The sequence below is a fragment of the Ursus americanus genome, chromosome 3 (genome assembly GCF_024610735.1).
Source record: "Ursus americanus isolate L20-20 chromosome 3, mUrsAme1.1.p, whole genome shotgun sequence".
In the NCBI taxonomy this organism is placed as follows: Eukaryota; Metazoa; Chordata; class Mammalia; order Carnivora; family Ursidae; genus Ursus; species Ursus americanus.
The window spans coordinates 52456484-52481204 of record NC_142129.1 but is presented as its reverse complement, the minus strand read 5'-3'; the positions used below and the strand labels follow the sequence as shown (position 1 = coordinate 52481204).

Genomic DNA, 24721 nt, shown 5'->3' with positions numbered 1-24721 from the left:
ATTCAGAGAGCTTCTGGGTTGTTGACAAAGAGGTGCTGAGAGGGTAGCATGCCTGGAGAGGCCATGAGAGTTCTATGTCCTGAGCTGAGAATAGAAGTTAAAGTGGTAGAGATAGATTTTATTTAAAAAAAAAAAAAAAAAAGAAAAGAAAAAAAGAAAGAAAAAGTTTGCAATAGAGGAAGAGAGATTCCTCAGAATAGAACTGGGCTGTATTCCAAATACAACCAGAACAAGTGGAGAATTATAACCAAGAAATTAGTTGAGGGGAGGAGCATTGGCGGATGGAAATTACTAAGGGCAGACATTAATTCTAGGGGATTCTGGCTGAACTGACCTAACAGGTTTCTTGCTGAAGGCAGGCCAGTGTGTGTGTGTGTGTGTGTGTGTGTGTGTGTGTGTGTGTGTGTGTAGGGGGATTCAGAATAGTGGGGTTTTGGTATTTGATCAGATATCAGGGGTGGGGAATTTTCACTAAACTGATTTAACAGGATTCTTGCTGAAACTGGATTCTACAAGGAAGCACAGTCCAAGGGATGGGCCTTGTGGGAGAGTAGATTCTGGGGAGCCTAAAATTTGGTTAACCAAGGAATCTTTTTCATGTCCTTCTCCCATACTGTGTACCCTACACATCTCTTCCACTGAGATGTTTATTTATTTGCATCCTTTGAAATATCCTTTATGTTAAAAAACAAAAATTTAACTGAGTAAATTTGATGATCTAATTGACTTTATTCAATGATTCATAAATCATGCATCCTCCCATGTAGCAAGTGAAAAGTTGCTCCTAGGAACTGTACAAAATGGGGGCAGAAATAGGGCGGGACAAGAAAGTTTTTATTAAAGAAAAGAAAGGATGGGTTCAGGCAAGGTCACCTTCCTTTGGGGGAAGTGCAGATGACCTCACTGGTGCTGATCAGGAAATTCCACACTGACTGGTTAAAGGTCACATTCATTCAATGAAGTCTTGGTTTACTGTCTTGGGAGCAAGTGATGCCATTGGGGGCCTGTTCTTTCTTTTTCTTTTCTTTTCTTTTCTTTTTTTTTTTTTTTTACATCTGTAGTAAATCATTAATAGTAACTTACATGTTCCACAGAGTTCTGTGAGACATTCTAGGAAATAAATGAATCAGAGGAGGGGGTCATGTTCATAGCCAGTTGATAGGTGAGAAGCTCAGATGACAATCTGGACTTGTGTTTGGCGTCTGAATGGAGGTAAGGAGCAGTCTTGTGGAACTGAACTCATAAAGTGTGGTATCTGATGCTAACTTGAGGTAGCATAGTGTAGATAGTGTCAGAATTGCGTTAAATTGTAGGATACAGAGCTGGTGTTGGGAGAATCAGAGAATTGCTTGGTATGGGGAAATATTCCCACACATTCGGTGACTAGAAGCGTCAGAGGTGAAGTGTTCTGTGAGTATAGTATTGAGACTAGAGGAGAAACACAGGAGTGTTTTTTCCCCTCTAGGTAATTAGTTTCAGGATCTATATAGTCAGAACTTTTTAGCAATGACAGAAACCCAGCTTAAACTAGCTTACTTAAAATAGAAATATATTGGATCAGGGGCGCCTGGGTGGCACAGTCGTTAAGCGTCTGCCTTCAGCTCAGGGCGTGATCCCAGCGTTCTGGGATCGAGCCCCACATTGGGCTCCTCCGCTAAGAGCCTGCTTCTTCCTCTCCCACTCCCCCAGATTGTGTTCCCTCTCTCACTGGCTGTCTCTCTCTCTCTCTCTCAAATAAATAAATAAAATCTTAAAAAAGAAAAAAAGAAAAAAATATACTGGATCAAATAATCCATAATGACAAGGGTATTTCTGTTCCCAGAAATGATTTCTGTTCCCAGGCATGACTTAATCTAGGTTCAAACAATATCGTCAAGTTCTCTTGGGTCTGCTTTTCTTTGTATATTGACAATCCCCATGGTACACAGCTAATGGTTAATGAGGGCCCCAGATTTATACCTTTCCACATTGGGAGTCCATATGAAAGACAAACTTGCCCTCCTAATCTTTGCTTGGGGTGGTTGTACTCCAACTCCAAACACAGCCGAGGAAATTGCCCAAGTATTGTTACATACCAACCTCTGTTGGAAAAAAAAAAAAAATAGAACAACTAGTAAAGAAGAGGAATAAAAACTTGTTAGCCAAAAAATTTAATATAAGTGGGATCAGGAAGCAAATTATAATCATCGTAAAACCCACTGAAATGGCTATAAATTTAGGAATGTATATAACAGAACTGTAATATTGCAAGGGAATAATTGGGCAAGGGTAAGAGGCTAAAAGCCAGTTGTAGGATCTCCTCTGCAGTGGAGAACAAGTCAAAACAAAATCTACTGGACCAAGCACATTATTAGTGAGGCTGAAGACTAACTCTATGGTCTGGACTCAGGAGTTGACAGAGTCTCCAAGAGCCTGATGCTTTCCAAGAAATTTAAAAAGTCCTATTCCTCAAATTTTTAAATGTTCCCAACTGAATCTAGAAGTCCAAAGAATGTATGAGCTATCTGGAGTTCCATGGATCCTCTAGGGAGCTCTAGTAGATTAGTGTCAAGAAGACCCATGGAATTCCATGGATACCGGCCAAATTAGAAATGTAGCAGACCAGATATTCCCGATGTGTGTTAACTTTGTACTAGGGTAGTGGTTTCCAAAGTCTGGGCTCTAACGAGCAGCATCAGCAACACCTGGGGACTAGTTAGAAATGCAGATTCTCAGGGCCTTACCCAGGATTATTGAAGCAAAAACTCTGGGGAGGGGGCCCGGCATCTGTGTTTTAACAAACCTTCCAGGTGATTCTTTTTTAAATTTTTAAAAAAGATTTATTTATTCATTTTAGAGAGAGAGACCACAAGCAGGGGAGGGGCAAAGGAAGAGGGAGAAAATCCTTAAGCAGACTCCCTGCTGAGCAGGGATCCTGACTCAGGGCTCTATCCCAGGACCCTGAGATCCTGACCTGAACTAAAATCAAGAGTTGAACTCTTAACCAATTGAGCCACCCAGGTGCCCCCTCTTCCAGCTGAGTCTAATGCAACTGAAGTTTGAGAACCACTGATCCAGACCAGACTGGATATGAACTTTATTAGCTGGAATTTTTTTTTTTAAGATTTTTTTAATACCAGAGAGAGAGCAAGTCCAGGGGTAGGGGTGGAGTTGGGGGGGAGGAGAGGTACAAGCAGATTCCACACTGAGGGCAGAACCTAATGCAGGGCTGGATCCCAGGACCCTGAGATCATGACCTGAGCAGAAACCAAGAGTTGTATGCTGAACTGACTGAGCCACCCAGGCACCTCCTTTGTTTATTACTAACCACACTCTTAAAACACGTTGTTATGGTTCACATTATTGATCTGTCAGAAGAAAATGGAGTCGTTATTTCAAATAACTCCCAACCAAGTTCATGAAGAATTATCATGGCTTCAGTGTAGATTATACTGTTAGCCGGTCATTTATTCCATAAATAAATGTACTGTATAATTATAGGAAACAAAATGTTTTGGTGGGTTTTTTCTTTTTCATTTTGTATAAATAGGCTGTTGTTATTATCCAAATTAATAGCTGTATTACATTCTGATTTATATAATGCAATGTAAAATTGCCATAATTACATTTCATGAAAAACACAGCTTGTATGGTAATGCTAAAATGATCAATGTAATGTGACATCCGGCATAACACAAATATAGGAATGCACCCAAAAGTTAGATCTTGGAAAGTATTAATCATAGTTTTAGGTAATAGAATGCACATTAAACAATACAATTGTGATTATATAATATTAGCAATAAATAACTTGAAAGTCAGTTACACCCTTGCTCTGATATGAAAGTGAAGGGAAAACTGAGACATTTAAGGTGCAGGTGAGCAAATACTGAGAAGCTACAGTTGGTGGTCATTAACAGGTGACACAGACAGAGCACTTACATGCGCCAGACACTGTGTTAGGGGCTTGAACAAATACGAACTCAGTGGAGCCTGAAAACTTTCCTAGGAAGTATGTTGTTCTTATTCACTCACTCCACTTCAGAGAAGGGGAAACAAGGCTTGGAAAAGTTCAGTATGCTTTGCCTTCAGTAACAACTGATAAAGGAGGAGACACAGCTCAAAACCAACCTTTCACTCCTTTGAAGTAGGTGCTCCTAACTACCAAAATATGAGAGTAGGATGACACAATAAAAAAAACTAGAAAGGTAATCTTTATGACCTTGGATTAGGTAATGATTTCTTAAATATGACACCAAAAGTACAAGCAACCAAAAAAAATAAAATAAAATAAATTGGACTTCATAAAAATTAAAAACGTTTGGGCTTCAAAGAACATCAAGAAAGTGAAAAAACTACCCAATATTAAAAATGGTATCTGATAAGGGCGCTGGGTGGCTTAGTCAGTTAGGCATCTGACTCTTGATTTCAGCTCAGGTCATGAGTTCAAGCCCCACATTGGGCTCTGCACTGGGCATGGAGCCTACCTAGAAAAAAAAAATTATCTGATAAGGGACTTGTATCTAGAATATATAAAGAACTCTTACAATTTATTATAAGCTGAATGTTTGTGACCCTGCAAAATTCCTGTGTTGAAGGCCTAATGCCTGGTGTGGCTATATTTGGAGATGGGACATTTAAGAATGTAAGTAAGGTTAAATGAGATCATAAGGGTGGGGCCCTGAACCAATAGGATTAGCATCCTCATAAGAGACAACAGAAAACTCCCTCACTCTCTTTTCCTTTTTTTTTTTTTTATTCTTTTTCCAGAGGAAAGGCCATGTGAATAGAAAGTATCCATTTGCAAGGCTGGAAGGGAGCTCTTACCAGAACCCAGAACCCAAAACCTGCCAGAACTTGATCTTGTATTTTTTAGGCTCCAGAACTATGAGAAAATACATTTATGTTGTTTAAGCCACACAGTCCGTGGTATTTAGTTATGACAGCTCAAGCAGACTAATACACAATTCAATAAAAAAAAAATCCAATTAAAAATGAGCAAAGGATCTGAATAAACATTTCTCCAGGGAAGATATACAAATGGCCAATAAACATGATATTTGTTCAATACCACTATGATGAGAGATATGAGACCCATAATGAGATACCATTTCACATGTACTAGAATGGCTTAAAAAAAAAAAAAGGTTGGCAAAGGTACAGAGAAATTGGGACCTTCATAATACTACACTGTTGTGTTATACACTGTTGGTGGGAATTTAAGAGAGGGAAGTGACTTTGGAAAATAGTCTGACAGTTGCTCAAATGATTAAACACAGAGTTACCATATAACATAGCAATTCCACTCTTAAGTATATACCCAAGACAAAACATATGTCCACAGAAAAATTTGTACACAAATGTTTTTTGCAACATTATTCACAATAGCCAAAAGGTAGAAACACCCAAACGTCTATCAACTGATAAATGGATCAAGAAAATGTGGTCTATGGGGCGCCTGGGTGGCTCAGTCGTTAAGCGTCTGCCTTTGGCTCAGGGCGTGATCCCGGCGTTATGGGATCGAGCCCTGCATCAGGCTCCTCCACTGTGAGCCTGCTTCTTCCTCTCCCACTCCCCCTGCTTGTGTTCCCTCTCTCACTGGCTGTCTCTCTGTCAAATAAATAAATAAATAAAATCTTTAAAAAAAAAAAAAAAAAAGGAAAAAATGTGGTCTATTCACACAGTGGAATATTATTCAGGTGTATGTGTTCAGAAAAAGGAATCCTGTTTTGATTTATGCTACAACATGGATGAACCTTGAAAACATCATGCTAAGTGAAAGCATCCACTTGCAAAAGGCCACATGATTCCTTTTATATAAAATGTCCAGAACAGGGAAGTCTATAGAGACAGAAATTAGACTGATGGTATCTTAGGGCTGGAGGAGTGGAGGGTAGGGTTCGTCTGGTGGTGGCGAAAGGGTATGGGATTTCCTTTTGGCGTGAGAAGATGTTCTATGATTCTGGTGATAGTTTACAACTCTGTGAATATACTTTTTAAAAATTGAATTATACATTTTAATGAATGCCTTGAATGGTTATATCTCAATAAAGCTGTTACTGAAAAAAAGAGTGAGAGTAGAGAATGATGAGTGTCCTTGGGAGAGTGAAGGTTTAAGATAGCTGTTGAGGTGAGTGTAGTAAGAATTGGCTAAAGATAAACCTTTTCTGTCCATTGATGAGAAACCAATTAAAACAAGATTGTGTACCTGTGCAGGAATATCAAGCATACAAAGTCAGAATTCTTCAGCCCCGGGACTGGAGGACAGGGAGAGGGAATAGACTGGAAGGTTTTGCACAAAGGGGCCTAAAGTCAGGGCGCAGACCTTGGTTAGCATATGTCCTTCCTGGGGTTCTTTCTTTCTGACCATGGTCTCTTTTCTCTTGCCATCCTTCAAACATCTGTGTCCTTTGGGACACACAGGGGCTGCCCTCTAATCTTTTTGCTTTGCATGCTCTCTCTTGGTGAGCACAGACTCTCTCTTGTTTCAACTGCTATGTATATTTTGCTGGGTCCAAAGTATATGTCGCCAGCTCAGACCTTCCCTGAGCATAGCCCCCCATTATTCACCTGCCCACTAGACATTTCCACCTGATTGTCCCATACATGTCCGAAACTCAAATGTCGCACATTGCTCCTTCTCCATCCAGCTTATTAGCCTCTACTCCTTATCTTGAAAATTGGGAAAGACTCTGAGAGCTCTATTTTGCACACAGTGGAGTAGCGGTTTCATAGGGCCCAACAAAATGGGGAGGTTTATAGACACAAAGAGAACAGGGAAACGAAAGAGATTCAGTAAATTACCCCTTTGATCAAGTCACACCTTTGGTGGACAACTCTCAATTATTCTTTAATGTGCAGAGATGAAAACCCAAATTCTATATGCTGTTACTCATAATTCAACTTTCTCTGTAAATTTAATTCAAAAGATCATGTATTCAATATATGAGAAATTGTGATACAAATACAGACCTTGACTTCAACTAGCTTATGGTCTAGCAAGGAAGCTCCTGAGTAAATAAGAAATTTCCATACAATGTGATAAATGTCAATAAGGAACAAGCACAAGACGCTATGCCAGCACATAGGACATCTTACCCAGAAATTGGGGGTAGGGGGTAGAGGGTGTTTAAAATGGCTTTTCTGAGCCTGGAAGAGTTTCTGAAACCAACAGCAAGAGTAGAAGTGTAGTGGGGGGAAGACTATCCCAGCCATGAGTTTGGCCTGCCCGTGGGCCCCTTCAGTAAGACTGGCCACAGAGAGATGAGGCTTGGAGAGAGAACCTGGTGAAAGTAGAGAAGTTCCACTGAATAACGTAGGAGTCAAACTCCATGAGAACTGACAGACATAAAAGGGGATTTAGCGTTTTTCCAATAAGCTTGGCTGTGAAGGGAGAGAAAGATAAGGCAAGAGGCAAAAGAGGGTGTGTGTGTTCAAGGGAGTGTTTGGGGTCATTATGTGTGTGTGTTTCTAAGATAAGAGAGATGTGAGCAAGTTCAAATGCTGAAGGAAAGAAGCCAGAATCCGGAGAGGGTGGGGGAAGGAGCTCTGGGGCAAGATATGTACTGTAAGAGAGGCTGAGATGGTGAAGCCTTCAGACTCGTTTTGTGGGAATCGAAGGAAGGGCAAAGATGGATATGCGAATAGGATGGCAGGAATTTGGTGGATTTCATTCACAAAGTCAGCAAGGGGGGCAAATCAGGTCAGTGGTTTGCGGAGCGCGAAGAATATTTGAAGTAGCTGTGATGACTGTAGAAGGACTGAGTAGGAATGATTGAGTGAATAGCAAACAAACTGGTGTTTTCCATGAAGTTGAGGACCAGCTCACCTAGGAGTAAATAAGTAAGAAAACTGCAAAGATAAGAGATTGGCATTTGAGAGGGAAATGTGCTGTTTTGTGCCTTCGGGAACAGATCAAACCCAGGTGATGCTAAGATCTTGACCGAGCAGTGGGACTGAGCGGCTAATTGGGAAAACCAGGTGAAGGTAATTGGGATCAAGGAAGTCAATGAACCGAAAAGCCAGTGAGTCGAATGGAGCATCCAAGTGTACGCTAAATTCCCCTGGTTGATGGCAAGTGTTAGGAAGAAGAAGACTGGGAAAGAAAGGCTAACTTTCCTCAGGAAAGACGAGGAGGAAGAGGAGTTACAAACGTAATGGTCTGGTGAAGAGAATTCTATAACTGGATCACATGACCCGTAAAGATGCAGAATTTCTACAAAAGAATGGAAAAATGGTTCAGGAGCTATCTCCCTGCTTCGGTCTATTCTTCACACAGCAGTTGGGTTGAATTTTTTCTGATGTACTTCTGATCATGTTGGTCTTCTACTCATGGCTTCCCACCTCCCTCTGAGTAATTCTAGTATCTCCACCTTGGTCCTCACTAGCTGGCCTGTGTCTCCTTCCTCTCCTCGTACCACTTTTCTGTTTGCCCATCCTGCTCCAGCCCACCGACTTCTTCGCTGTCTCCAAACAAGACAGAGCTTCTCCCCACCTCAGAGCCTTTGCACTTGCTCATGGTTATGCCTGGAAAGTTCTGCCCCAGGTGCCTGCTCATCCCCTCTCTGCTTGATTATCACTTGCTCAGCAAGGCCTTCCAGGCCTCGTCCTGTGCCCACTCCTACAGGAAGGCCCTATTCTAGAACTCTACTTCATTTTCCTACAGAGCACTCATCACCAGCTGATTTGACATACGTTTACTTTTTTTTTTCCCCTAGCAACACTCCCCCAAGAATAGAAGCTACTTGAAGGCAGGATTTGGGGTCATTCTGTTCACTGCTATATACTGTAGAAGGTATAAATTAATAGTTCTTTGAATGAGGGCCGTGACATGGGGTTGTGAGAAGGATGTATGTGAGAGAATTGCAGGAAAACGTGTAGAGGGAAGCATGTGAGCACGTCGGGGTGGGGAGGGTAGTTGCCATGCAATGACTTTCCAGTGGGAACTCTGGGAAGTGTCATTGGGCCAGTGGGCACAGGTCGTTGAGAGGAACCTTGAGCAGTCTGGGGACACAAAGACAGCAAAGGCAGACGACTGGAGGAACTTGCCTTCTGGGAAGTCTCTATAGACAATCATAGGGATGGGAGGTGTGGTGACATTTGCTGGCTTTAGAGTTCCCAAAAGACTCAGAACCATCCCTTGGATTGTACATCTGGATGTATTTGTACTTCTGAAGAAATCCGTGTGACAGACAAGAGCAGTCTCTGGGGTGTGGGAGGAAGATTTGTTGGAAGGAGTTGCCCGTCCTGTGGACGGATGTGTTCCCAAGGGCTCCTGAGCAGGTGAATTGGTTAGTGCCACGGCGCTCTACTGAGTTCTCCACAGCAGCAGCCCTCAGGGGGTAAGGGTTGGCAGTGAAATCCTGTCGGTGCTGTCAGGCTTTGTGTTTCCTGTCCTCACCTCAAATGTGCACTTTCAGCATTTTCTTGCCTCCACACCTGTGCTCACACTGCCCTCTCTGTCCGGGATGTCCCTCTCCTCCCCTAGAACTATTCACATTTTTGGCATCCTTTAACACCTAACTCAAACCTTATCTCCAGGACGGTTTTCCTTTATAACCCAAGCCTGGAGAATTGCTCCTTGCCTTGAACTCAGAGCTCATATATTGACTGTAGAATTCATTTAACATTTAATCCCCTACTGCCCTGTGACATCTCTTCAATGATTGCATCAAACTCTTGTTTATACCTTCTGGGTTGTACTTTTTTTTTTTTTTCAATTGTGTGTGTGTGTGTGTGTGTGTGTGTGTGTGTGTGTGTGTGTGATAGTGCCTTTCTGTCTCTCTAGCTTCCCTGTAGGCTTCTTGAAGGCAAGGCAGGTTTTGTTGTCTTTGCAGCCCCCACATTATTTGACATAGACCCTGACACATAGAAGATATTCAGGTCATATAAACTGATGCATTTTAATTTATTAGTCATTAATATTCCATGCTGACACCAAATGATAGCTCTGTTTACCTTCAAATGATTGTTTAATGTGACACATAAACATGTTATGTACTCACCCTTTTCCATTCACAGGTGATTCCCAACTAATGCTGTTAGGATCTCTGTTGAACAATTTGGTCTTATTTTTTCACCAGAGGCCAGAGAGCTTGATGGATGAGAGTTTCTAAAATCAGGTGTCCTGGTTTGATTATGAGCTCTGCCACTTGCTAGAAGGGTGAGCCTGAACGAGGTATTTAACTTTTCCAAACCTCGGTTTCTTCATCTGCAAAATGGGGATTATAATAATATGCTTCTCATTGATTTATTGTGACTGAATTATGACTAAGTGAATTATACCATGTGACATTCTTAGGTTGACATTGGTGCATGATAAAGCCCTCAATACTTACTAGCTGTTTTTTGTGGGTGACTAGAAATTTCTAGATTTAAAGTATGAGGTTCTCATACCTCTTTTCACCCTGCTTTTACCACTAAGGAAGGACAGTGGGATGAAGCTGGAAGGCTCTGGTGTCTATCTCAGGAGACCAGGCTGTGGTCTAAACTCTGCCACTTAGTTTGTGTGATATTTTAAGCAAGACACTCAACCTCTTTAGGGTGTCATGAAGATCAAGGAGTAAACCTCTGCGAAAGTCCTTTTTAAATAGCAGCTTGCTTTACCCAAAGCAAGGAACTGTGGTTGAGAACAGGAAACAAACTTAATTGGTTCTGTTTTGAAAATCTTACCCTTAGAAAACATGCTTCAGGAAAAGAGTAACTCTTTGTCTCACTTTGATTGGATTATCCTGATTATCTTATGTGGTCTTCATTTTTTTTTTTTTTTTTTTTTAACTACTAGTGCTGTGGGAAGTTTTTTTGTGCCCGTGATATGCCTCCTTTTCTCATTTGCAAATCTGGTTGGAATACTAAACGAACAACTGTGGTCATACATATCTTTGTGGTTTAAAATCTGTTGCTGCACTTTGACAAAGGCGCTCTGTAGGGAATGGTAATACGATTAGGACAAGTAACTGGCTGGGGGAGTAAGAACACCCAAACCAGGCAGCCCTCCCTCCAGGCTTCCTGAGAGATGTGTGTCAGAGGCAGGTTAAGAGCAAGGTCCCTGGCTCCTGTTGCCTGGATTTGAATCCCAGTTCTACTGCTTATTTTCTGGACGACCTTGCAAATTGCTTAACCTCTGAATGCCTCTGATTCCACATCCATAAAATGGAAACAACTATTAGTCCATACCCTATAAGGGTTACTGTGGGTAAATATATGTAAAGTGCTTATATATAATATAAGTGAGTGCTAAATAAGTAGCAATTATTTTTTTAAGATTTTATTTATTTGAGAGAGAGAGAGCATGAGTGGAGAGGAGCAGAGGGGGAGGGCAAAAGAACCTAAAGCAGACTCTGCACTGAGAGTGGAGCCTGGAGCCCCAAGCTGGGCTCAATCCCACGGACCCAGAGACTGTGACTGGGAGACCGTGACCTGAGCCGAAACCAAGAGTCAGGCGCTTAACCCCCGGAGCCACCCAGATGCCCCAGTATTTACTATTAATATATGCACACCGTCAGTGCCAGCAAGGGCATGTCCTCTGGTACTAGATAAGCCTTCCCAAATACCAGTGCACCCTTGGGACAGATGGAGGACTCTGAAACAGATGGAGGACTCATTTTGTCTAGGCCAGATGTTTATAAGTAATACAGGCCTAACTGGTTACTCCTCTTTCCCCTTTTCTCTAATGCCACAGCCAAGGCTAGGAAAGGTAGACCCAGAACATGCCAATTAGATAAAGATACAGACAAGAAGTCCCAGTGCTGCTTGGGTCTGCCACTTGGATCTTCCCAGGGCTGGTGGAGTCATTCCCAAAGAATTTGTTCCCTGGCTTATTGTGCCCGGCTGAGAGAGGAGAGGTGGGGGGTGGATGGTAGAAGGGAGAAAATGAGAAGGGAGAGGAGGAGAAGTGGTTTAAAGACTCTCTGGAGTGGGAGCCAACCCCTGGTCCCATCTTTTCTGTTCCACCTCTTAGAAAGAAACGTCATAGACAGAAATGACTGGACCTTCTGTCAAGTATAATTTGCCATTTCAAGTTTGAACTATTTTGATCTCATAAATTACAGGAAAGGAAGAGAATCCAAAGAATAGAAGGTCAATGAGAATCAGGTAGACAGGGCCTTCTCCCTAGGAATTGAGGGAAGTGGCCCCCGTTGCTTCTTCTCACCTCTTGGACCTCATAAAAGGAAATGCATTTGAGAGCCCAAAGGAGAGGACCTCAGCCTCACAGCACTGGGAGAAAGCCAGTTGCATTAGAGTATAGATTAGCACTTCTCAAACCTGGTGTGCATCAGATGACCTGGTGATCTTGGGTAGGCCTGGGATTCTGCATTTCTAACAAGCTCCCTGGTGATGCTATTGTTGCTAGTTGAGGACCTCCCGTTGAGTAGCAAGAATCTTCAAGATTAATGGTGACCTAGAGTTGTGTGATGCATAGGAACTCCTGCTAAGTTACTACCCTCTCGATCATGTGGCCTGTCTGTGTACCCTTGAACTTGGCCAACCTGCTTCTTGGGGATGGAGTGACAAGAAATGTCCCACTCCTTGGGGCGCCTGGGTGGCACAGTGGTTAAGCGTCTGCCTTCGGCTCAGGGCGTGATCCCAGCGTTATGGGATCGAGCCCCACATCAGGCTCCTCTGCTATGAGCCTGCTTCTTCCTCTCCCACTCCCCCTGCTTGTGTTCCCTTTCTCACTGGCTGTCTCTATCTCTGTCGAATATATAAATAAAATCTTTAAAAAAAAAAAAAAGAAATGTCCCACTCCTTCATTCTGACCCCAATTTTGAAATAGTGAAGAGGGGGTAAGGAGGACAAAGATGTTTATCATGGCCGATCAGTCCTGTGAGTAATTTCTCTAGTCCACAAGCTAGAGTTATCTGAAATAAGCCATATATGAACATTGCACATTGGTGGCAGGTCATGCCTTAAAGTGAGAGCTGTGGCACATTGTCATATCATTATCTTCAGGATGACGGATGACAACCCCAGGTGTCATTTTTAGAAACCTTTTCCTTAGGACTACCCAAATCTTAGTTCTCCAATTTAGCTGTCATTAAATACACAACTTCTATATATCAGTGCTTTACAAACAGAACTTTATTTGATTTTTCCGAATAATATTTCAAAATAGAGTTCATCACTTCTATTTGACAGATGAAGGAATTGAGGCTCAGAGAGGTTAAGTAATTTGCCCAAGGTTACCCAGCTGTGAAAACAGAGTTAGGCTAGGAAACCAGGTAAGTCTAATTTCACTTCTCTCTTTCTACTACCTCCATGATGTCCCATAGATAACAAAATCATTATTTCAAAATGAAGAAGCAGGGGCACCTGGGTGGCTCAGTCGTTAAGCATCTGCCTTCGGCTCAGGGCGTGATCCCAGCGTTCTGGGATCGAGCCCCACATCAGTCTCCTCTGCTGGGAGCCTGCTTCTTCCTCTCCCACTCCCCCTGCTTGTGTTCCCTCTCTTGCTAGCTGTCTCTCTCTCTGTCAAGTAAATAAATAAATCTTTAAAAAAAAATGAAGAAGCATTGTCCTTTAAAAAATTTAAATCACACATTTGTTGTCAATGGGTTCCATTGATGTGAATTTATGACAAAGCTAATGAAGCTTAAGTTTCACCTATAAAAGTACCTTCCAAGGCTCTCTAATTTTTATTCACAGTTTGTATTCTTTTTTTTTTCCCCTAAAGTAGGCTCCATGCCCAATGTGAGTCTTGAATTCACCACCCTGATATCAAGAGTCACATGGTCTACCAACTGAACCAGCTAGGTGCCCTGTTCTTTGTTCTTACAATGGGTTCCCTAAACTTAAAAAAATTGGGGCCCCATGAAGCTGAATCTGCTTCTGTTGCCATCAGATACAAAAATCTCTTCCAACATTCCCAAGAAGTAGTAGTTCAGCCTGTACTTGAATATCTCCGATTAAGAAGAGCTCACCACTCCACAGTGAGTTTGTTTCATTTTAGAGAGTTCTCATTCTTGGGAAGTTCTTTTTATACCGTGCCAAAATCTACCTCCTGACAGCATCCACTCATTGATCTTAGTTCAGCCTTCTGAAACTACATAAAGTAAATCTAATTCTTTTCCATCTAACAGGTCTGACAGTTGCTAAAGTCTGTTCTAGTACCCTCACCCAAGCCATCCTCAGTGCTTTACAACCATTCCTCATCTCTTGTCATCTTGGCCCACCTTCTCTTCTAATTGTCAATGTTCTTCTTAAAGAGCATTTTAGGTTTGTCTTGACTGACAGAACAAAGCAACTTCCTTGCTACTCTTATTTGTTGAAGACTTTGCATTTACCACTGTGGAAATACATCTTTGCTGTTATATTTGACTCTTTGTTGTAGTTTGCCCAATCATGTTGTACCCTTGTTTTGTCCCCCCCCCCCATCTTCATCATCATCTTTTTTTTTTTCTCCAGGCTTCATCTTCTCAAGAGATGCTTCCTACTTTTTTTTGTGGTAATGTTATTCATATCACATGATCTTTCAGAAGTTGCAGTTAGCAGGACTTAGCAAGAAGGCTTCCTGACACATGCCAGACACGTGTTATGTGAAGACAGCACACCTACAGCTGTCCCTGTGTGTAATACGACCATGTCTGTACCTCCTGGTGGGTGTTCCCCCATCCAAGTTCACACTCTTAATCTAGGGTTTCTCAAGCTCTTTGTCACATTTGGAAAAAATCTTCATAGGAAGGGCTCATTGAACAAGATAATTATGATTTTTTCCCTTTTAGTTCCATTTGCCATTTACATTATTTTCTATGTGAATTTCTCTCATCTTTTTGTGTGTTCATTTATTTTTTTTAGGATTCCTTCTGTCCTGTCCTGTTGATGTCGGGGTAGAGCAGCACCCCAAGCCCATGTATCTCCTACACTGAGTGAGCACATCACACTTAGGTGATACGCCCTTTTGGAGAGAAGCCTTAGGTGATACTCCCTGCAGGGTTTCAGCTTTGTGTCTTTTAGGTAGCGAAGTTAGAACTTCAGAGGTCAGGGTCTTTTGGACATAAGTGGAGACTTTTTTCCCTATTAAATTTGATTAAATTGCTCTCTATAAGTTTTATAGCAGATTGCTTTTTTAAAAATTAAATACAGGGGCATTGGGTGGCTCTGTTGGGTAAGCAGGTAAGCAATTAAGCATCCAACTTTTGATTTCAGCTCAGGTAATGATCTCAGGGTCGTGAGATCCAGCCTCACATGGGGCTCCGTGTCTGCTTGAGATTCTCTCTCTCCCTCTTCCTCTGCCCCTCCCCCTTCACACTGCTGTCTCTCTCCCTCTCTTTTGCTCTCTAGAATAAATAAATCCTTTTAAAAAAAATTAAATACACACAGATGCTGAGACCCAAAAAGGCCACTTATGACCCTAGAAGCTACTATTTGCTCATGGAAAACACTTTTCACTCAGATTGCTCACTACATTTTAGAACAAGAGGAATAGCAAAATGAAAACTTAATTTTTGTGGAAGATAATAAAAACACTGTGAACCAGAAAGTAAAGAAATCCAAATTAATTATTAAGTGCCTGCTGTGGAGATTACCGTGTATAATCTTGTTAATAACCTGTATAGTAGGAATAATTATGGAGACTTCACATATAGATGAGGAAACCTAGAGCGGTTAAGTAACCAGCCTGAGAGCCAAGATGGCAGCACTTCTCTCCAGGTTCCAAAGCAGACAATGCTTGTGCTGCCTGACGTCCCTTACTCTAGAATGGCTATTAGCCAAGCTGCATGAATTCCATTATTAATGTTCTTAAGAAACCTGCATTTTCATAACTCCACAAGAACCCGGGTAGTCAGGAAGAGTAGCAGCTTTACAAACTAGAAAACAATCCGGAGCAATTATTTTTTTAGATTATTTATTTGAGAGAGAGAGAGTGAGCGAGCATGTGTGCGTGAGCAGCAAGGGAATGGACAGAGGGAAAGGGAGAGAGAATCTCAAGCAGACTCCCCTCTGAGCAAGGAGCTTGACCAGGGGCTTGATCTCACAAATCCGAGATCATGACCTGAGCTGATATCAGGAGTCGGATGCTTAACTGACTGAGCCACCCAGGCGCCCCAATACTGAGCAACTTAAAAAGAATTCAGGGTTTCACATTCCTCACCTCTTCCTTATACCATACCTTTAAACTTTGAATTCACTTTTTTATTAGCTGGCTATTTGTTTCCCTAAGCCCTATTTGGCTAATATGCTTAGACAAAGGATTTGGTGTTATCACAAAACAGAGTAGCCTCAGTAAATAACCACTCCTGATACTATAGAAAGAAGAACTGAAACTAAAATCTAAAAATTAAGATCTTTGGCATTGACACAAATTCTTAGCTTTCGAGTTTTGAGTTGATTCATTTAGTGATCTTAAGAGTGTGAGTTTTTTTTGACTGTCCAAAGGAGACTTTTGGACAGTTCGGAACAATAAGTTTATAGATTCTTGGGTTTTAAATTAACATTCAATTTATTAAAGTCACCATTTTTTTCTCAAGCTTTCAAGCCCAATTTCCAGATCTTCTTGATCAATTTTTTAAATCTAGAAGTATTTGGATAAAATAAGAGTACTTATACTTGATCTCTGATTAATGCTCTATTAATTTCAAGGGCATAAAATTTGTCTAAATAATTTCATATAGGAAATTAAATTCATTAAATATTTCAAACCGTATTCTTAAATTTAATATAATTAATTCTTCCAAGCATTTTATTTTATTTTTATTATTTTTTAAAGATTTTACTTATTTACTTGTTTGTTTATTTGTTTGTTTGTTTAAAGTAGGGTCCAGGCCCAGTGGGGAGCCCAACACAGGGCTTAAGCTCAAGACCCTGAGATCAAGACCTGAGCTGAGAGCAAGAGTTGGACACTTAGCCAACTGAGCCACACAGGTGCCCCAAGATTTTATTTTTAAGTAATCTCTACATCCAACATGGGGCTTGAAATCACAACCCTGAGATCAAGAGTTGCATGCTCCACCGACTGAGCCAGCCGGCCACCGCTTCCAAGCATTTTAAATACTTGAAATTGGCAACTTCACAGCCCTAACATGCAGGTGGCATTTATAAAACAGCTATCAATCTTTGGAGCGAGGAAGAACTTTACTTTCTCTGGAAACTGGCATTTTTCTCTTTTCTGAATGAGAATTGTACAACTAATCATGTTTCTCTATATGCTCTGGCTGCTAGGAAGCTCAGTGTCAAAATTAAACATGTAAACATATTTGTTGACACTATTGGTGATCATATTTATTTTCTCTTTTTCATTGGCCCTGATTTTTATTTCAACTTATATTTCACTGTTTTATTACATATGACTCAGGTCTTCATGAAAATAAAAATGTTATCAATGAAAATAAATAAGGAAAAGGACCGACTATTATTACTACTAGCTGTCCTCGGGATAGTTGAGAGAAACCATAACCATCATTAAAAATCAATGCTTGCGGCTACCAGGGAGGGTAAATGCTTATAATATTTAGGGTGCTCCCAGAGGTATACGTATGTCTAACCCCACTCCTAGTGAATTTGATGGTCTGTTTTAATTCAAACCATTCCAAATATCTTCCAAATTTGATATAAAATAATTCCAGCCATTTTGCTGCGATAGGGTCACTTTATTTTTACAGATCATGTTCTGAAATGTTAAGTTCACTGACTGAATAAATATGTATTGAATACTTACGATGGTCCAGGTATTATTCTGCACATTTAGGCTATGTGTACTGGATAGAAGAGGGGTAGGTTGTGGAGGTGTAGAGGATGGGTGGGGAGATAATAATCCATTCCTACTCTAGTGGAGAAAATAACTACCTAAATAGTACAAAAGGTATCTTATCCATGTATAAAGAATCTTTTAATGAACTAGGAAAAGCATTTATTTAGGTTAGTATTATCTTTTCTGAAATAGGGTATAAATTATATTATACAGAATATATGGCAAAGAACCAAAGACATATATTAGCGATGTAAATGATAAGAAAGACTTAATATTATCATATATATTCAGTTCCTAGAAATTGATAACAGAAAAACAAACAATACCATAGGAAATTAAAGAGGCAAGGGTAGAAATGGAATTATTTGCTGCAGTGGGAAATGCATATGGCCTCCAAGCAAACGCAAAGAGGCTCAACCTCTCTAGCAGTCAGGTAAATACACTCTTCACCCATTAGAGGTGTAGTAATTTACAAGGCCGGGAATAATCAGTGCTGAAGAAATTACAGGGACATGAGTACTCACACTTACCAGATGCATTTGTGAAATGAAATAACTTTCTGTACAATGATCTTACTGTGTGTATTTTAAATACGTACACACCTAGCAATAGCCTTCCCGTTGTTGGAAATCTTTCTGCTAAAACAAAAATACTAACATAAAAGACAATCTTTGCAAGTACCAGTACAAATAAGTTTATTGCAAATTGTTTATGGTGGGGTGAAAATAGTAAGCAACCTGAGAGGTTATCAGTAGGGATATTTTTATTGAATAAAATATATTCATACCATAGAGCAGTAAATTCTATGAAAAAAGTGATTTTTGATTTCTATATTTTGAACTGGAGATATGATCATTATATATTAAGGTAAAAAAAGCAAGTTTGCATATATATGTATCCATATGTCATATCTATGCATAAAAATTTTACATTAAAAAACACACATTATACATAATATATATGTGTAATATATAAAACTCATGTAAGCCAGATAGAAGTGAGAAAGCATTTGCAAATTAGTTATTACTGCTTAGTGTTTGGAATGGAGGTGAATGGAAAGAGGGTTTTACTCTGTGTTTGGCTTGTTGCAAATAGTATCTCTTAGGAATAATATTAATGATGATAAAAATCATAGCTAACATTTGATGAGAGTTTAAGATGTGGCAGAGACTGTCCTAAGAGCTTTCAGTCTCTTAGGATGGTAGTATTATCATCTTCACCATTTTATAGACAAAGGAATGAGTCTCTGAGGGGTTGGTCACTTGTCCAAGGCTGCACATTTAGTAACATGCAGACCAGAATTTAAACCAAGTAGTTGTTTTGCAATGCTTATTCTCTAAAGAGAAAAATCCAATGAAAGATTTTTTTATTAATAAAAAATATAAGAGGAGCCTGGCTGGCTCAGTCAGTAGAACATGTGATTCTTGATCTATTTCCTAATTGGCTACATTCTCAGTTAATACACTTTGAAACAGAGGTGCATGTTAAACTTTGACCTCTCTCAGGTTTGTGGCCTCTCCAGACTTTTGCTTTTGCTTCCCAAAGACAAAATGAAGCAGTTTCAGAATTATTTCAACAAGAAGCTTCCTGGTAGAGACATTTGGAATTGGTCTCTTTCATTCAAGTCACCTGCCATGTCTGGGCCTTGGTTTCTTTTCCGGTAATATTTAACTATCCTCTAGAGCGGCTTCTATCACATTCATCTATAAGCATATTTATTGAAATTTTACTAAATGTATCCTCAGCATTGCAGGGGATTAAAGCCTTGGACTTTGCCCTCAAAGAGCAAAGGGCAGCACTGAGAGTAGTGGGGGAGGGGGTGTGGAGGAGGGTGGTGATTTCACTGTGATCATGTGAGCATTCAAGTGTTATTGATTGAATGGTCAGTTGAGAAATGCCAGGTCCTAAAAAGCGAGGACCAGGAGATATTTATACCTGAAAGAGACCTGTTAAAAATTCCAGCAGCACCTTTCCAAATGTAGACTAAGAGTTGATTTAGGAATGCAGAGCAGTACACAGGACACCTACCCAGATTCCAGACTTGTTCTGCAGTATAATTGGAAACATGAACTTTCTGCTCCACAAAGGTGATAGGGAGGGGGGAAAAGGTCCATAGGACACTGTTTTTTCAAATTTTGGAATTCTAGAATTTTTTTTTTTTAAGGGGGGAGAGTAGGAAGAACTAAGTATTTTTTTTTTCTTGAAGCTATTTCAGTTAATATAATTGATATTCAACTAATACATAGTAATATGGCTCTAAAAGCTGTTGCCCCTGGACAAATAAAGAGTGTCTGAGTCACCTCCACATGCCCAACATTGTTTCTCCACCCTCTGGAGCACTCCACCCAGCAACTATAGGGGTAATGCCTGGTAGGGGGCCTCCAGGATACTGGTTAGATCATGGAGGCAGTGTTTTATCCGAGTGGTCAGTGCTCAGTGTTGTTAAACACTTTTAATAAAAGTGCTCACTTTTCTCTGTGTATGTATGTGTGTGTGTATACACATTGGGTCATGATAAAAAAAAAAAAGTGTGAAAGCCACTGTTCTATAGGCAATATGAGCGTAGGAAGGAGCCTTTTTATTTTTATTTATTTATTTATTTTTTAAATGATTTTTTATTATATTATGTTAGTCACCCTACAGTACATCCCCGGTTTCTGATGTAAGGCTCGATGATTCATTAGTTGTGTATAACACCCAGTGCACCATGCAATACGTGCCCTCCTTACTACCCATCACCGGTCTATCCCATTCCCCCACCCCCCTCCCCTCTGAAGTCCTCAGTTTGTTTCTCATAGTCCATAGTCTCTCATGTTTCATTCCCCCTTCTGATTACCCCCCCTTTCTTTATCCCTTTCTTCCCCTACCGATCATCCTAGTTCTTATGTTCCATAGATGAGAGAAATCATATGATAGTTGTCTTTCTCTGCTTGACTTATTTCACTTAGCATTATCTCCTCCAGTGCTGTCCATGTTGTAGCAAATGTTGAGAACTCGTTCTTTCTGATAGCTGAGTAATATTCCATTGTATATATGGACCACAACTTCTTAATCCAGTCATCTGTTGAAGGGCATCTCGGCTGGAAGGAGCCTTTTTAAACCAACTACTTCCTCCCAAGAAGAGACCACTCTGACAGGCCTAAGGTTGAGAATTTTATTGAATTTATATTTATAGTTACCTATACAGAGAATGATGCTGGCTTTCCATTTGCCATGGTGGTATCAACTTTAAATTAATTACGTTAAGACTAAAAGGAAAACAATTTAAAGGAAAATATTAAGTATATCATAGTGTGTGTTTCATAGCTTAAATTAGGAAGGGGTATAAGAATGACTATAATTTTGGAACTGTCTCATCTAGCTAAACCTTCAATTAGATAAAATGATGGTACCTGAGAAGTGATTAATTTAGGTCCCCTGCCCCAGGTCTTATGGCTCAGCCATGGATGAGAAGCTTTTAGTTCACCATAAAAAGCAGGGATGGTTAACTATTGAAGGGTAGCGGAATATGCCATCCCAAAATATGGCGCTTTGGCATATTATTTTGAGCTGTAGGCACGCGAAAAACAGCAAATGCAGAGAGGGTTTCTCTCAACCCACCTTATCTGCCTAAAGACAGATCCCCTAAAAGGAACTCAATTATCATAAATCTCCCAGGTTGTTTCATCCACCAGGGAAGGCAGACTCATACGGGGGGAGACTACAAGTCAAACCATACTCAGAAAACTTTTTCACAAACTATCGTATCTTCCAACTATTTGGCTACTGGCCAGTTTGTCTTTCTTAAAAGTTATTTGCCATCCCCCTAAGGGGCCTACATCCCCTTTCCGTATTAAGATTTTTAACCCTGAATTTTAAGCCATTTTGGGGAGTTATTTTTTCCTGGGTTTCTCCCATGCATACATGAGGTGTACATGTTAATAAAATTCTGGGGGTTTTTGTTGTTGTCAGTTATTACAGAAGTCTCTATTAAGAAACCGGAGGGTTTTTCCTCTTCTACAGTGTGTTCCATGAATACCAGCAATACCACTAATCTATAGGGTACAGAATATTTAAAACACTTTGTAGAGCTATACTAAATGGATAAGCGTTCTTTTTTAAAATCTGAGGTTCAGAGCCAGTAACACTGTCTCTCTGAAGCAGGTTTTTTAAGGTAAGAAAACTGCTAAGGAATGCCCCAATTCATAAGACTGCAAAATGTCTTCCTTCATTTATCATCGTGAATTGAAAAAAAAAAAAAAAGACTCAAGAATAGACGGTTTATCTGTAAATGCAAGCAGCACTTTTGAGCTTCTATATTGCACATGGTGGGGGAGAATCAGGTTATTTAAGGATCTTAGTCTCATTTTTTAAAGAAGGGGTAGACAATACTATGTAATTCTTTATTTGAAGTGCTTTGTCTTTCTGCACTGCTGGCTTTGTCATCAGCCAATGTTGCAATTACTTTAACAAGCAAAGGAAATGCCAGTCAAGTGCAGCACCTGGGACCTCCTCACCCTTGCAACATATTAAGCCTCAAGCAGGAGACAAAAACGCTCAAGTCTGTGTGTCGAGCCCAGGTAAAAAAGGCAGTGGGTCACTGTGAGCCTGGGTATGTAAGAGCGCCTTGTCCTCAGGGCCACCGTTTACATTAGCACTTCCACCTTTGGTACACTTAATCAGGCGCTTATCATATTCCATGGTGTCATCCTGACTTCAGGACTTTGAAGAGTACTCCAGTGCATTTGACATTAAAATGCTTTGTGCAGCCAGATGTCAATTCCACCTGCCCAGAAGCTTATGCGGAACTGTGACCGGGGCTGACCCAGACGGAGCTGGGCTTTTCTTCGCCTCCAGAATCTTGTGAGACCGGTAAAAGTGAGAGGCCCGCCAACCACAGGGGCTATTTGGCAAAACACGAAGCAGCCTTAGAAGGTGGGTCATTGCTCTGTTCAGCAGCCAGCCAGAGACAACAAATAAAATGGAAGATCCTTCTCTGTGGCAAAGCAGGCCTTGTATTTGAAACGGAAGGCCTGAAGGAGGGAGGTGAGCAAAGAAAGGAAAGGCGAAGGCACTGCTCCTAGAAACCGGGTTCATTCAAACCCGGAGGACAGCAAACCCCGCCTCCCCACGCCGCCGCCCGCTCAATCGCCAAGCGCTCCGGGTGTGAGCTCGCCCCGCGGGGAGCGGCTTGGAGCCGAGGAGGCGGTGGCAGAGGTGGTTTGGGCAGCCCCGCGCGGCGGATAGGCCCAGACAAACAACACCCATTCCCCCTCCCCCTCGCTTAGTTCAACTCCCACTCGGCCCCGGCCACGCCCTGCCGCCACCGCCCCCTCGGGCAGCTTTCCGCTCCGCAGCCAGGCCTCGGTCGGGGGCGGGAGGGAAGGCGGTGCCTCGGAGGGGCGCCGCGGCCGGCCGAAACTACAAGGACCGAGAGCCTTCGCGGCAGTGACCCGCCCCCTTTCTCCCACCACTCAGCGCGCGTCACTAGGGCCTCAGCCAATGGGGACCGAGCCAGGGAAAAAGGGCGCCCGGGTCCGGATGCGCCTCAGGAAAGCCATGCTCCCTGCGCAGGGGCAGCTGGCAGTTCACCCGGCGAGCGGAGTCGTCGGTGGTCCGCACGCCCCTTCATCCGACCCACTCACTTCCCTTGAGCGACAGCCCTACTTTTTTCTTTAGTGGCAATTCCAAGGGATGCTGGAGCAGGTTTTTGAGGGGGGGGCGCTGGGAAATGAGTAGGGGGCGGGATATCCTGAGACAACAAGTTTGGCTGTATGGACGGCCTACCGGCAGCGAGCCTGAGCTAGAACGCCGAGAGAAGGAGCACCGGAGAAGCCAAAGGAGGAAAAGAAAAGCGGCTGCACGGATAACCCCGAGAAAGGGGGTGGAGAGGAGGCGGCCCCAGCGCCCCGGCCCCCGGCAGGTCGGCGGCCAATCCGCTGGGGGAAGGGGTGGAGAGTCGGCGGCTCCGGCGGAGAGAGGCCGAGGGGGGTGGGGAGTCGGCCGGGCTCGCACCGCCCTGGCCCCGCCCCCGGCCCGCGCCGCCGCCCGCGCCGCGCGCCGCCGCTGTCAATCAAGGGCGAGTCAGCCGGGCTCGGGCGGAGAGAGGAGCTGCTACGCCACAGCCCAGCGGCGGCCATTCGCGGAAAAAGAGGCAGAGCCTGTGCCAGCTACAGCCTCCTCCGAGCCACCGCGGGCGGGCGGGACCGGCCTCTCCTCCCGCCTCGCCCCCACCCCCACCCACCTCTATCCCTGTGTCTCCGTCTGAGGGTTTGTCCTGTTAATGCGGGATGAGCGGTACGTATTCTCCACCCCCCTCGGTCTCCTTCACCGCCTCCCTCCCTCCCTCCCCAGACCCTGCTCGGTTCTCCCCCCTCCCCCGGGGCCGCTGAGATGCTTTAAGGGGAGGAGGAGAGGAAGGGAGGGTATCAGGGGGTGGGAAGGAGGGTTGTGTTTTGTCTTAATGTCTGAGAGAGAACAACCTTCTGGGTGTTGCTCTGGAGCGGATGGGTCGGGTTTCAAACCACGTTTTGTGATATCCCCCTCCTCCCTTCCCTCCTTCTCCCCCACCCCCTGCCGGTGTGCGTGGATCGCGGGTTTATGGAGATTAATGTTCAGGGGGAGGGGGAGAGGAGGAGGGGGGGAAGACGAATAATAATAATCTTAATAACCTGTTGTCGTGGGGGGGGTTTGTTGCAGATCAGAAGAAGGAGGAGGAGGAGGAGGCGGCGGCGGCGGCAGCAGCAGCAGCAGCGGCGATGGCTACAGAAGGAGGGAAAACCTCTGAGCCAGAGAATAACAATAAAAAACCCAAAACCTCAGGCTCCCAGGTAAAAGCAAACATATAAAAAAAATTCATCACGAGACGTTAGGGGAGAGAGGGAGTTATGTCCTTTAATTGCCCAGAACTGAAGAAGAGAATACAAATGTGCATCCACGCAAAGCATCTTTCTGAGAGTGAGGAAGTTAAATTGTAGATTCATAAAGATTTCACATGTTTGAGGGATAACGTTGTTTAAAATTACATCAGGAACTCAGACTAGTAGAAAACGGTGTGTAATTTCCCAAGGGCATTTG

The 24721-nt window shown here is 42.4% G+C and overlaps 1 protein-coding gene and 1 long non-coding RNA gene across 4 annotated transcripts in view; both read left to right on the top strand.

The window, feature by feature from the left end:
• Positions 1-22661, top strand: part of LOC123789191 (uncharacterized) — a 49495-nt gene extending 26834 nt beyond the window's left edge. Inside the window, exon 4 of one of the 2 annotated variants that reach the window (XR_006778713.2) lies at positions 22414-22661. This is a non-coding gene — a long non-coding RNA (uncharacterized LOC123789191). Of the gene's footprint in view, positions 1-4749; positions 5589-22413 lie in introns of those variants that run through there. The other variant, XR_006778712.2, reaches the window with a different exon arrangement.
• A 1152-nt stretch (positions 22662-23813) lies between these two features.
• SP4 (Sp4 transcription factor) overlaps positions 23814-24721 on the top strand; it is an 80197-nt gene continuing 79289 nt past the window's right edge. For both annotated transcript variants that reach the window (XM_045793070.2, XM_045793068.2), the window contains exons 1-2: positions 23814-23941; positions 24344-24474. In XM_045793070.2, the coding sequence (XP_045649026.1) occupies positions 23935-23941; positions 24344-24474 (138 nt within the window). In that variant the 5' untranslated portion in view covers positions 23814-23934. The remainder of the gene's footprint in view (positions 23942-24343; positions 24475-24721) is intronic.